Source organism: Erpetoichthys calabaricus, chromosome 3 (assembly GCF_900747795.2).
Source record: "Erpetoichthys calabaricus chromosome 3, fErpCal1.3, whole genome shotgun sequence".
NCBI classification, from domain to species: Eukaryota; Metazoa; Chordata; class Cladistia; order Polypteriformes; family Polypteridae; genus Erpetoichthys; species Erpetoichthys calabaricus.
The window spans coordinates 62,160,007-62,174,794 of record NC_041396.2 but is presented as its reverse complement, the minus strand read 5'-3'; the positions used below and the strand labels follow the sequence as shown (position 1 = coordinate 62,174,794).

The following is a 14,788-nucleotide window of genomic DNA, read 5'->3' as shown; positions in this document are numbered from 1 at the left end:
TTGCTGCTCTCATTCTGCCACAGCAGACCATCACCTCTCCTTAATTTCAGATATTGTGTAATGGGCACAGGGGAGCTGGTCATGTGGTGGCTTGTTTTGTGTCTCGTTATTGTTTGGCTGCTAATTAAAGAAAAAGAAACACCTATGGGGCCTGAGTCAAATTAATTAAAAGAAGTAGTCAGCAGCAAAAACTGGTCACTAATTAAGAAGATGGTAAGAATGAAAACCTGCAGCCACTGCGGCACTCGAGGCCTGGAGTTCGCCACCACTGAGTTAGGGTATTCTAGACCGGGGAGGGCAATGTCGGTCCTGGAGGGCCGCAGCGACTGCAAGTTTTCGTTCCAACCCAGCTGCTTAATTAGAAACCAAGCCTTACCAATCTCAGACCTTATTTAATTTTATTGGTTGTTAGTCTGCAATGTTAGGTTCATATATCATAGATTTTTTCCTTTCCAAGGATATCCTCCAAATGATTTGAAGCCTAAAATGGATCATTTTCGTCTGTCACATTTTTCTATTAAGTGTTTTATTAAACCAAACAGTGCATGACGAAACCTCACAGGCGTAAATGGAAACAAGTTTCATGGAGCACTGCTGGCTCCTTTGTCATGTGCAGCTTATTGCTAATAAGGAGCCTTTAGAAACAGTAAATGCAGCTGACTGCATAAGCAATTAACAAGTGAAACCACTAAAATGAAGCATCAAAAAGTCGCTTATGCAATAAGTGCTTCATCAGCAATAACTGACTTCTTATTAAGAAACTGGGTTGGAATGAAAACCTGCAGCCACTGCAGCCCTCCCCTGTTCTAGACTGAAGTAGTGAGTCTTCAGCTTGGATTTAAAAGCAGATGTCCTGTGGGTCATCCTGAGGGTTCGTGGGATCCCCTCGAGGTTGCTGGGTATCATGAGTGGCCTGTACACTGGTACTGTGAGTGCTGTGCAGAGTGAAGGCAGAAATTGTGTTTTTCCCAGTTGATTCTGGGATTTGTCAGGGGTGTGTTCTTACTCCTACTCTGTTCAATGCTTGTATGGACTGGGTGTTGGGCAAGGTTGTGGGGTCCAGCAGCTGTGGGGCATCTGTTGGTGAAGAAAGGTTCACAGATCTTGACTTTGTGGACAATGCTGTGATCTTCGCAGAGTCAATGGAGGCTCCGATCGGGGCGCTCGAGAGACTAAGCGAGGAGTCTGAGTGTCTGGGCTGAGTGTCCTGGATAAAAACCAAGATCCAGGCCTTCAATGACATCTTGGGCGCAGCCATCAGCAGTGTGTCTATCTGCAGAGAGAGTGTCAACCTTGTCGAGAGGTTTACTTATCTTGGAAGTGACATTCATGTCTCTGGTGACTCTTTCCATGAAGTCAGTAGACGGATTGGGAGAGCACGGGGGGTCATGAGGTCGCTGGAAAGGGGTGTGTGGCGCTCCCGATATCTATGAAAGAGGACAAAGGTCCAAGTCTTTAGAGTCCTGGTGCTTCCTGTCTTGCTATATGGTTGCGAGATATGGACACTATCCAGTGACCTGAGACGAGGATTGGACTCCTTTGGTACTGTGTCTCTCTGGAAAATCCTTGGGTACGGTTGGTTTGACTTTGTGTCAAATGAGCGATTGCTCACAGAGTCCTGAATGAGGCACATTACCTGCATTGTGAGGAAGCGTCAGTTAATGGCCCTGTGGCCCAGAGGGTGATCCAGCTCGTTGGATCCTCATTGTTGGGGACCCGAGTGACTGAACCAGGCCAAGAGGTCGCCCATGTAACACATAGCTGCGGCAGATAGAGGGTCATTTCCGGAGGGTGGGATTGGACTGTGTGTCTGCCTGGGGGGTTGTCAGACCGGGATCCTGAACTGTTTCATAGTGTGGTGGGTGCAGCAACGCACTGTACCAGTGCATGCTCCCCAACTTGACTTGACCAAAGAGGAATCAGACACATCCCTACACAAGTGCAGAGAACATGCCAACACAATGTCTATCTGTGCTGGGATTCTAGAGTCCTGAGCCCGTCATACTAATTTTCCACCCGTGTTTTTATTTTTGCTGTAAAACCTCAGTCGGTCCTTATACTGTATACCACTGTGCATACAAAGCAAAAAAGATATCATTGCACTATAAAACTTGGTATTCATACACATGATAACAGAGGCCATGCCAGTGCTTAGGGCCTAGAAAACAAAGAAATAATAACATAATTCTTCCAAACATTTTTAAATCAATATACAATCAATGAAGTATTCTGGCACTGGACACCAAGCAGAATGGTATCCTGGACATTGTGAGGCCTGCTCATCCATGGTGCCAGTTTAGAACTGCCAAGTAACCTAACATACCTGTCTTTTGGATGTAGGTGGGGACAACCCCCAAACAGACATGGGAAGAACATGACCAAGTGTGGGATTTCAACGAGGACAGTGGATCCATGAGACAGCTTGCACTGCCACCACGTTTCCCCAAAGAAATTATGTATGTGATCATTTAACTTGTAGCCCTACACTGGCCCTGTATTTGAGCTGGCAGGGAGTGACATCCTGAGGGCACAAGAGCTCTTCCCAGAAGCCCATTGAGAGGACAGTTTCATGTGGCCTGGAGGCATGCCAAAATAAATAAATACAAAGAAAAACATTGAAATAATTGCTTTCCCAAAACAACATGCACCTGCAATCTAACTGAAAAAAAATATTAGTTATCTATCTACTGTATATTTTTCTTGACCTTCTGCCTTACATACATTCGAACGCGTGGACTTCAACTGTTCCTTTTATATTTTCTCCTGAAATGTGGAATGATAGTCTTTGGAAAGGGATGCCCTCTTCCGATGTGAATATTCATTGAAGTTCAGTTCCGTTGCCAATGGAAACGATAAACAAGCCCAAAGCGCGCCCGCTGCAAATTCTGTGCCTGGAAATCCCTGATACAGCTGCTCAGGCGAAAGGCACGCGTGCGCAGCACTTCCCAATGGGCCGCTTGCGGCGGACAACTTCAGCCGGTTACCGGGTGCCTAGCAAACCCGTTGCAGCACTAACCTCCAACTCTGCTGTTCCTGTTACCAGTAGCCGCAAGCCGAAGGAGAGCGGGAGTGGAACGCCAGGAGGGCATCGGGGCGGAGAAGACGTCGATAAGCAGGATACGGTGAAGGAGGACCGTGTCTGGCGGGAGTTTGTGCACGCTGAGCACCGCGGAGTCCAGCAATGGTGGGTATGTGTGCTAGTTGGTGACGGGAGTGCGCGTGCGCGTGTGTGTCCGCTAGTGGACCAACGGAAGGCGGATAACGAAGTCGTGCCGTTCTCAAAGTGAACTTAACAATGATTCCAATACATTGGGGCTGGCGGCAAAAAGACCTGCTAATTTTTTTCAATGCGCCAGCATTATATTTTAACCCCTTCTTGAAACAAAGTTCGGCAATCCTCCGAATACCGGTCCCAAATTATTTAACAACTCTTTTCCTATCGAGTGGACAATACTACACTGAAAGCCGCGAAAAAACATTTATTGCAAGACAATAAGATGTATTTCCAATATTTTGTATTAATTCCAGCACAACAGCTGCAACGTCTCTTAGTGGTAACGGTTCAACACGGAGCAACTAAATGTTGTAGTTATCGCTGAGCAAATGCATATAATTGCCGAAAAGATTGCGTTTGTGGCAGTTGCGCCACTGAAAGGTCGACAAGTAACTGGCGAACAGTCTATATTTTTAAATAAGTAAGCTGGTTATAACTAACCTTATTGTTCCCGCTCCTAAATATTGTCCACTCGATAGGAAAAGAGTTGTTAAATAATTTGGGACCGGTATTCGGAGGATTGCCCAAAGTTCATAAAATGAATGGATGGAATTGGTAAACTACTGCTTCCTGCATTGGGATTTTATTTTAACAACCGTGTTTGTCAAGGCATGTAAACTAGAATTCAAGATAACCACCTAAATTAAAAGTATACTGCATCAACTTGTGTTTGTTTACCAGTGAATGATGGAAATGCACACCAACTTTTGATGGTACAGCTTTAAAAAATATTATGAAATCTTGTTAATGACTTAATGCCCTTTTAGTGATGAATGCTTTTTACATGCTGTATTCTGATTCTTTCTCTTTTTATGTTTACAGAATGTGGACATTTTATATATCTAATTACTATATTTTTTGGTCACTCTTACAATTTTGTAATTATATAGGCTCCCCTTTTTAAAATTACTGCCATGTTAACTAATACTGATGCTTTGTGCAAGAAAGGACAGAGCCGTTTATACTACCTTAGAAGGCTGACGTCCTTCAACATCTGCAATAAGATGCTGTAGATGTTCTATTAGACAGTTGTGGCAAGCGCCCTCTTCTATGCGGTGGTGTGCTGGGGAGGCAGCATTAAGAGGAAAGACGCCTCACGTCTGGACAAACTGGTGAGGAAGGCAAGCTCTATTGTTGGCATGGAGCTGGACAGTTTAACATCTGTGGCAGAGCGAAGGGCGCTCAGCAGGCTCCTATCAATTATGGAGAATCTACTGCATCCACTTAATAGTATCATCTCCAGACAGATGAGCAGCTTCAGCGACAGACTGCTGTCACTGTCCTGCTCCACTGACAGACTGAGGAGATCGTTTCTCCCCCAAACTATGCGACTCTTTAATTCCACCCGGGGGGGTAAACGTTAACATTCAACATTATACATAGTTATTGTCTGTTTTTCACCTGCATTATTATCATTCTTTAATTTAATATTATTTATTGTATCAGTATGCTGCTGCTGAAGAATGTGAATTTCCCAATGGGATTAATAAAGTATCTATCTATCTATCTATCTATCTATCTATCTATCTATCTATCTATCTAGTCAAATTAATCCACTCATCTGTTGTCAAGCTCATTTAAGCCACTTTGGGATCATGGTACAAGGCGGGCATTGACCCAGGATGGCGTAAAGTCTATTCAAGGGTATGCACATATGGTAGACTTAGAGAGACAAATAAAAATTAGGGCCTGTGTCTGGGAGGCAACATTAAAATAGTAGAGAAGACAGCGAGCAGACTTACACTGTAAAAAAAAATAATGTTAAATTTATGGTAAAATACTGGCAGCTGGGTTGCCAGTATTTTACCGTAAAAAAGAAGGTGACAATATTTTTAGGTCTACGGTACATTTTTAAAAAATGTTACATTTACGGTAAAGTACTGGCAGCTGGGTTGCCAAAATTTTACTGTAATAAATAAGGTGACAATATTTTTATGTCTACGGTATAACTTTGTAGTAAAATCTATTTTTTCTTTACAACACATTCCAACAGAAAGGAATGTTTAACTATACGCAGAAATTCATGTAGTGTAATAAATATGCCAATCAATAAACAATTAGAAAGTACTGTCTGGATCAAACCCCAGTACACAGCTTGCATCAGTAAAGTAACAACAACCAATAGCAAACAGGTTTTTTTTTTTTTTTTTTTTTTGAAAAAATATACATTATTTACATATATGTTTGGGTGATATATATAAAACACAATCTAGTACAATTACAATCTGTAACTATCTACTAATTCAAATAGAAACAACTGTATTCAGCTATAGTCTAATACAGTCTTACAGTACCCCATTCCTACTACACCTTATTTACATATACATTGCTCATATATATGGAAAAAAACAAAAATCCTTTACAATCTTATAAGCCATGATAACATTTGGTTATTCACTACATTCAATATAGTGTTCCACATTCTATTAGTTTTTGCAAGTTATTGCAGTCTCGACTTGGTCCCCGTCTTTGAAGGCCTGTCCTCAAGGAGGGGGCTTTGCCAAGGGCTGCAGTAAAACAAACGTCACATTAATACACCTCTTGGAGGGAGAGGTGGCTTTCCATATCCTCAGTTCTTCAAGGAGTCCAGGATAGAATAGTCTCTGAGGAGGCTGCGGGTGTATCTGCAGCAGTCCTGGATTGTCATCCTTTCCCTCATGAGGACGAGGCGGTTCCTGGCGACCCATAGAGCATCCTTCACGCAGCACATGAGACGCAATGCCTCCTCGGTGGCTTCCAGTGAGTAGGTACCCGGGAAAAGTCCATAGAGCACCGAATGGTGCGAAAGATTGTCTCTGGGTACCGACTCTTCCAATTCCTCTTCTAGGGCATCAAGGAGTGACTGTGCCACTGGGCATTCCCAGAAGAGGTGCAGTGCGTCTTCATCCCGCATGAAACAGGTACCATTTAAATATACACATTGAAAACAATTCTGTGTTTAAGGAAACAAGGGACATTGTCTGGTGGGGAAGAAAAGTTTGCTTTTATGGTGTATGGTGTCCTAAAGGTGTGCCTGCTTATCGAATACAACCCACCATAAATCAGCTTCCATAACCTCAAAAAACCTTCAGCACGCAGTGAAAAATACATCTGCTAACTGTGTTTTAAGTTTTTTTCCCTACTATACAAAGGTATGCAGTTCACCAGGAACAATATTGTAAAAGGGGGCGTGTCCTTATGCAAATATTGTAACTGGTTTTACTGAAATAGCGCTTTACTGTTTTACATTTTACGGTTGTTTACCTTCGTTATTTAACAGTTTTACACTGTAAAATTAATAGATTGTTTTCAGTGTAATTGTAATGCATCAGGTAAACGGTATTTACTGTAGCATATTTTGAAGGTTGAAAAATATCGATTTTACAGAACTTGGCTGTAAAAAATAATGAAATGTGTTGTTTAAGATATACAGGTAATTTTCAGTAGAACATAAGTTAACTTTCCCTTTTTTCAGAAAAGGTCTTTTACTTTCACCATTTACAGTATGTTTACCATTAAGTTTACTGAAATTTTTTACAGTGTAGGTTTCAACTCACTCATCTGGGGCCTCATGTATAAATGTTGCATACGCCCATTTCCACACTCACTTCGAAATGTTTAAAAACTAACGCTGGCATAAAGCCACACACATTTTAACGTCAGAATCCCCCGTTGCGTATGCACGTTTTTGCTTGGTTTTGCAAACTGGCGGCACTCGGCGTCACAGCAGAGCTACCGTTTCTGTGGTTTGCTTTTCTTTTTTAGATTCACATCTATGATCGGGTTTTATCAAATACACAGAAATTAATTGCATATCGTATACAAATTTGATTACACTTCACTTGATTGTAATCAATCTGTAACAATATAATGGTGCATGGAATGCCAAACTATTCCAACTACAATGGCTGCTTTAGCGTTGTTAGAAGACTTCACAAATGGAAGAATTAGAAGAGAATGCATATTTACAGATGATGATGACTGGCTTCTAAGCCGATTTCGATTTCCAAGAGCTATCCTCTTGGAGTTGTGTGCTGAACTGGCGCCAGCTTTACAAAGGCAGACTTTGAAGAATTGCGCTGTACCTGCTACTTTGCAAGTTCTGTCCACTCTTAAGTTTTTAGTCATAGGAGCTTTTCAATGTGAACTTGCTGACCATTTGGGTATTTCACAAACACCACTGAGTTGCGCCATGCCAGCTGTGTTGGATAGTATTACCTGCTTGTCATTCAGATAAATAAGATTTCTTAACACTGTGGTTGAACTGGCAAACATAAGAGTGCAATTCACAGCAATGTCCGGTTTTCCAAATGTAATTGGAGAGGTCAACTGCACACACATTGCTATTGCAATGACGCCAGACAATTTACATCAGCCAGGGATGAATCATGAATGAATGAGCTGGCATTACATCATGTATAGTAGGAGAGCCTATAAAAATGGCAGCTCTGCACAGTCGCAGGTTCTTTTTCCAACTAGTGTGGCAAAAGGCAAGCAGTCCTTTTAAGTGAGTCACCTCAAAGTAAAGAGCAGAGAATTGCTCCGTTGTGGCACTCGTTGCCATCACTATGCTATAAAGGCACCTCCAGAGAATTAATTTGCTTATGTAAATAGAAAGGATTTCCACTGTATTAATGTGCTGCCCTATAGTGCACAGAACGTGTGTTGCAGTGTACATTATGTACCTGAACAGATGCGCTATGATGAACCTGACCCTGATCCGCCAAATGATCAGCCAGATCAGACAGTATTACAAATTCATTTGAATGTAATTAGCTGAATGTAAAAACAGGTAATCAGATGCAGCATTTGTTTTTTAACCAATTCATTTCATTTGTGGTCAGCATCACATAGTACATCCCTTAGTTTATTGTCCACATCTATTACAGCATCCATTATTGCATTCTGTGACTCCAGAATAGTCCGTCAGCACACAGCCAGATGGCCTCCCAGTAGTTTCGGAGGCAGAGGTGTGTGTGTGTGTGTGGCCAGCGTCCAAAGACGTGCTTGGCATAGCAGCATCATCACCACCCGACTATCACATGGGGGGTCAGTTTTTATAACATTGTCTGAAACAGAATAAACAGATGGTGGGCTGTGACTCACCTTTTCACGTCGACTGAGATATATGACCACTTCTTTTTTCTTTTGGGCATTGTGCGACTTTCTGAACTTGAACTTTCAAGTGTCTCTGCCAAGCTTTTGTTACTTATACCAATGCGTAAGCCAACAAATAGTATTTTTTTCTATGCCGCCACTGCCTTTTCCATTGTTTTTTATCCAAACACTGAATGAAAGGTGATATTTATATTAACTTGCATATTAAAATATGAGAAATTCTGGGAGGAGTTTGGGTGGGGCTGTAGGTGCGTGCACATGCATTAAATTTCACGTTTGTTGTGATTTGTAAAGGAGAAGTGCGTAGAACTTCCCGTATGCACAGATTTATGCATCTGGATTTTGTTTGTGAGTACGCACATTTCCACTTTTGTCCGTACGCTGTGTTTTAGTGTGAATTCTACGCACATCGTTATACATGAGGCTCCTGGAGTTGCAACACTAACCAACATTATGATCCCTGTTAAAGTTTAATTTGTTGTGCTCTTTTGAATCACAGTATTGCAAAATTTATTTGTACAAATAAGAAAACAGTAACGGTACTATTTCATTTGTAATGTAGAGGAATCTCTTTGCGTAAGCTCTGTGAAGGTGCAGGTCGGCCCAAAGTTACTGGGTTCGTCTGGCAGCCTCTTGAACCCACCACCGCCGAGAACATAACAGATGAGGACACAAAGCAATGGTTGGGGGTGGGTGGGTGAAAGTCATCCTGTGCTGCTTCTTTTAAGATCCAACAACGGTGTTCAAAAGTGCAGTGCATCAAAAGATCCATAAATAATCCAATAAAAATTGATAGTGGAGGTTAAAATTAATCAAATTATTCCTTTAAAACTGAGGATAAAACTCCCAAAGGAATCTGTCCTTTATGTGCTAGTCCCTGGTGCTTTCCTTTAGCCTTGCGTCTCCTCCCCATATCCTAACCGAACCATGCAGGAGGAGAAGGTGCCTAACCGATAGTCCCCACAATCCTTCCACGGATCCGGGTCCCTGCTGCCCCATCGCTGACAGCACTGCTCTCCAATTCAAACCTTGCCTCGGGTCCTCATTGTCCATGGCTCCAATAAGGCTCCCACTCTGAACCTTGTCAACTCGCACTGCCTTCTTGGGCATAAGTGGTGGGTCACCTGCACCACCCGAAGACTTCAGCTCCCTAAATCGATCAGCTTCAACAGACCAGAGCGTCTGTGGCACACTAAATCCAAAGGCGCTCTCTTCATGACTGTGCCACCCCCCTCCCTCCCTCTCTCTCTCTCTCTCTCCTTCTGCTGATCTGTTTTCCTTTACTCTCTCTGGCTTGTGCAGGTTCCTTTTATTCTCACGCTCCTAACAGGGCACAGTTGTGAACATGCCAGACACTCCAAGAATTTAATGCGACACCTGACTGACAGACACGCACTCGAACGTGCCTTTGATTTGAATGATTTATTTTTGCATTGAAACTAATATTTTATAAAAGGTAATTCGCCTAATGTGTTTTCTATTTTTTAACAAACTGCAATATTTTATTTTAATAAATATGTAACAGTTTGTGCCGTAGAAGTTGTAAATACGTACAATTTGCACAACTGGAATACTTCTGTTTCTTATGTGCTTAATTTAAACAGGGAAAGGAACTGGAGTTTTCTGAAGGACTTTGATCAGCTGGTAAGTGTTTTAATAATTTTTTTTAAACATTCATGTAGAATGTGATCATATAAACTCCTTGTTTATAAATTTAAATTTCAAAAGCCTCACTATTAAGCTGTACTTTATTTTTTGCGGAGTAAACATTAGTGATCTGAATTGCATGCAATCTATCTATATATATAAAATTCTTTTCACGTTTGAAACGGAAATTACGTATGATCACGGGATATGGAAATTACGTATGACCACAGAACATATTATAATACAGGAACTAATCACTTCGTTTGCGGATGCCATTTTTATATCGTCTTTACGAATTGTTATTATTTATGTGAGAGTTATTTTACTGAGATTGAAAAGAAGTAAACACAAACACGCCGATCTATCCCATAGAAGTACATCCTGCATCATCCTCTCCCAGCCCTCCTCCCTGGACTACAGCGCTGACCCGTCCACTGCCAGGCGCGTTCTGACAGAGAAGTTTTATTTATTTGTCCACGTGTCTGTTGCGGAAACTGACACATTGTAACTTTTTTTTAGTTGGCAGTACTTGATAGTAGAAGAGATCAGCAAAACAGCTTTGCGTCTTTCTACTTTTTAACTGCGGTGAGCTGTAAACAATGTGCGTGAGAACAAAGTGGACGCTGGGAGGCACGGAGTGTCGGGCTGCTCCGCGGGGTCGAGAGCTTCGCAGTTTCGAGCAGCGTCCTCTCTTCTCGTACTGTTTGTGACACTTCAAGTGCCCCGTCGGGTCCTTGGAGAGTGGAAATCTTTGCGAGTGAGTGTAATCGGCGCCATCGAAGCAGAACTCTGTTTGTAAATTACCCTGCACTACTACTTACTGTCCCTTAAAGTGAGTTCAGGTCACTAAAACCCCGCAACATTCAAAGTTCCTTTTATGATGAATTATTTTAAGAAGTAAATCACAGCCACGTAGTGCAAGGTTGTCAGGCAGAAATTTAGATGATCACATAGAAAATGTAATTTCTATACCACAGCGGTTGTGTAGCGCCTTTCACAAGGGATCTACTACTGAGAGATAATCCAAATACATTTTAGCTACTGTTAGTACTACTTACCTGTTGTGTTATCACGCCTTTAAAATGTAGTTTACCCCAAACCACTCCAGTAGTGCTCAATATATCTTCACTTCTTAAATGTTAATGTTTTACTGTTTAATAACTTATAGACATTTTATTTTTTTTTCCCTTGCACTCAGTGAGCGAAGCCACTGGGTAATCAACTAGTTTCCTATAAAATAATCTAGATCTGGAGAAGTCAGATACCGCCCTGTTCACACACACAGGCTGGCTGTGAACCCAGCACTCTGATTCAGTAAGCCGTAGTTACCCATTGCAGCAATACAAGAACTCCTTCTGTGTAAGTTAGCAAGCAAGCAAGCTTCTGACTTTCTAAGTGCACTTGAAAGGTGCCATGTTACATAGGAGCTTTCTCTCTCAGTGTCACTGCCTCCTATTTACAGATATACTGTAGTAGCTTTTGATCAGGAGTGATGGTGCTGTGGCGTGACTCAGGAGAGGACATACACCAAGTCCAGCAAACTCTCACAAGCAGTAATGAGAAATGAGAAATTGTTACTCACTGCTTTCTTGGTAAGTCACATTGCCACCTCACCTCACATACACCAGTGGTTAATATAATAAAATTAAAAAGATGGTAGAAGGTTGTACAGTCATGGCCAAACGTTTTGAGAATGACACAAGTATTGGTTTTACAAAGTTTGCTGCTTCAGTCTTTTTAGTTCTTTCTGTCAGATGTTTCTATGGTATACTGAAGTATAATCTCAAGCATTTCATAAGTTTCAAAGGCTTTTATTGACAATTACATTAAGTTTATGCAATGAGTCAATATTTGCAGTGTTGGCCCTTTTTTTTTTCAAGACCACTGCAATTCGCCCTGGCAGGCCGTCAGTCAACTTCTGGACCAAATCCTGACTGATGGCAGCCCATTCTTGCATAATCAATGCTTGGAGTTTGTCAGAATTTGTGGGTTTTTGTTTGTCAATCTTGAGGATTGACCAAAAGTTCTCAATAGGATTAAGGTCTGGGGAGTGTCCTGGCCATGGACCTGGAGCAGGTTTTCATTAATGATATCTCCGTACTTTGGTCCATTCAGATTACACTTGAACCTGTCTATTCTTCCAGTCCTTGCCAATAATAAAATGACCCCATAACAAGATGCTGACACCACCATAATACTTCACTGTTGGAATGGTACTGCACAGGTGATAAATAGTGTTTGATGTGGTCCAGACGTGACACTAATCTTGCTTCTCCCAGTCTGAGTGCTTTTGCAAACTGCAAGCAGGCTTCCATTTGTCTTTTCCTGAGGAGAGTGTTCTGTCTCGCCAACCTGTCGTAAAGCCCAGATTGGTGGAGTGTTACAATGATGTTGTCCTTCTGGAAGTCCCCCTAACTCCACACAAGTTCTCTGATGATCAAGCCAGAGTGACCATTGGGTTCTTAGTCACCTCTCTTGCTATGGCTTTTCTCTCATGATTGTTCAGTTTGGCTGGTTGGCCAGCTCTAATAGGAGCCACGATTGTTGCAAAGTTTTTCAGTTTATGAATTCCAGAGGCCACTGAGCTCCTTCTTGGGAAACTCCAGTACTGCAGGAATGTTTTGCAGCCTGCCCGAAATCTGTGCCTTGACACAATGGCGTCTTTAAGTTATGCAGGCAGTTTCTTTGGTTTGGTTATGTTCTCTGACACATATTTTATATATCAAGGTGTGTGACTTTCCTCATCATGTCCAATCAATTGAATTGACCACAGATGGACTCCAAACAAAGTGTAGAAACACCTTGATGATGATCAATAGAATGACATGCACCTGAGCCAAATTTTAAGTCTCATAATAAAGAGTCTGAATACTTGCATCAGTGTGATATTTCAGTTTTTTTTATTTTTAATACATTCACAAAAACCTCTAAAATGTTGTTGCTTTCTCTTTCTGGGAAATTTAGTGGGAAAAAATAATTTAAATGATTTTAGCACCTTGCTGCAGCATTATGAAATGTGAAAAAAGTGAAGGGGTCGGAATACTTTCTTAATCTACTGTAATTAATGATGGCCGTGCAGCAATCAACACAGACCCCTACCTATGGTCAAGAGCCACAGCATCCACCTGGTACACTTGGTGGGATGAGGTAGAGAGAATAATTTGGCATAACAGAAGTATTATGTTTGAGAACGTTGTAAGTAAGTTGCACAACAACATGTAATTCTGAAACAGATGAACCGATGTCTTTGAGCCACCTGAGACGGATTTAACAGTGGCACGACAGTAAAACCCTTCAGTTACAGGAGATACGTTAATTGTGAAATGAGTCACGAAGGTATGAAATCTTTGATTATATAACTTTGAGTTCCTCTACAGTACAGTATTACTTCAATATTGCTTGCTGATGTTTTTAATAGATTGCATGCATTTTTTTATATTTTTTTAGGGAAGGCCAAGGGAAGAGGAACATTTGCCTGAATACGTGTCATTTTACTCAGAGAAAGTTCCGAATACAATGAACCAGAATATTGGAAGTAGAATGAACACGGAAATCGGACAGACACTAATAAGAATGGATTTTCTTCTCCAACATGGACACCGCAGAAAGAAGCTGCATGAGGAATTGATGCCATGTTAACAAGTAAAGAGGGACGGATCACACAGCGTTTTTATGATGCAATTTATTAATCCTATAGATGGGAACTAATCTTAGCTCTCTTACAGTATGTTTACACCTCTATCTTCATTTAAAAGCTTCTAATTTTATCAGACAAGGATTACATTTTTCCTGTGTTATGTAAATAGCCAAAAAATAAAACAAAACCTTAGAAATACTAAGTTGTATTTTGAGTGTGGCCATGTGACTTTGTGCAAGCAAAACTAGACAGCTGTTACTATCATTACTACAAAATGTAAAGACGTATTCATTATCTTTTCTGCCAACCAAACATTAAATGACTTTTGTACGGAACACTGCACTCTCTTGCTTCCATATATCGCCTTTGTGTCTGTAGATCACTTCTATGTGTTACACAAGTAAACTGAATGGTGCCCGTTTAAACCATCACTCAGATACAAGTGGCATTTGTAGAAATCGCTGCCTGTGTACACAAGGGGGTTGAATTTCTCTGCAAGTTTAAATCAGAAAGGTCAGAGAAGACTGAGCACATTGGGTTGTGTCTTTAGCAGTGCAAACACGGCCTTATAGTGTGAGCTAGCTGCAAACGTATCAGCTTCCCCAAAGCTATTATATTACAAGGTTTATTTTCTCTTAAAGTACATTTGAATTTATATTGCATTGCTGAATGCCTATTTTTCATATTCATATGAGTGTTTTGCTCATATATTTACATTATTTCCATGTAAAATATTTTAATGAAACTGCTTATTGCTCATTTGTAGCTAGTAAAAGTATTCTTAGATATCTGATTTTGTTTATACCAAGTAACTTTTGTTTTTTTAAAGCATTGTCTCTTAATCATTTCTTTGAAATGTTACCCATCTGCAACTCTTGCTCTTAGAAATTATTTTTGAAAGTGAATATATTTTATGCTAATTGCAAATTTAAAAAAATGCTAGTAACCTCTTTCGGGACTTGTCCATCTCTTCATGTCTGATAAAACAGAACTGCTGTAGTTTTACATTTCTAAATAAATAATATCCGTGTACATTTTTGCACAATTATTTGTAGTGGTAGAGATTGCAGACTTAACTGATTTTAAAGTCACTTTCTCTTTTTTGGCAACCTCATTGTGTTTTTTATCAGTGA

General features: G+C 40.9%; 1 protein-coding gene across 3 annotated transcripts in view; it reads left to right on the top strand.

Moving 5' to 3' along the window:
- Window positions 1-13,990, top strand: part of c3h2orf50 (chromosome 3 C2orf50 homolog) — a 56,475-nt gene extending 42,485 nt beyond the window's left edge. Inside the window, exons 2-4 of one of the 3 annotated variants that reach the window (XM_051924929.1) lie at window positions 3,041-3,184; window positions 9,976-10,015; window positions 13,466-13,990. In XM_051924929.1, the coding sequence (XP_051780889.1) occupies window positions 3,041-3,184; window positions 9,976-10,015; window positions 13,466-13,657 (376 nt within the window). In that variant the 3' untranslated portion in view covers window positions 13,658-13,990. Of the gene's footprint in view, window positions 1-2,776; window positions 3,185-9,975; window positions 10,016-13,465 lie in introns of those variants that run through there. The other 2 variants (XM_028796858.2, XM_028796857.2) reach the window with 2 other exon arrangements.
- The last annotated feature ends 798 nt before the right edge of the window (window positions 13,991-14,788 follow it).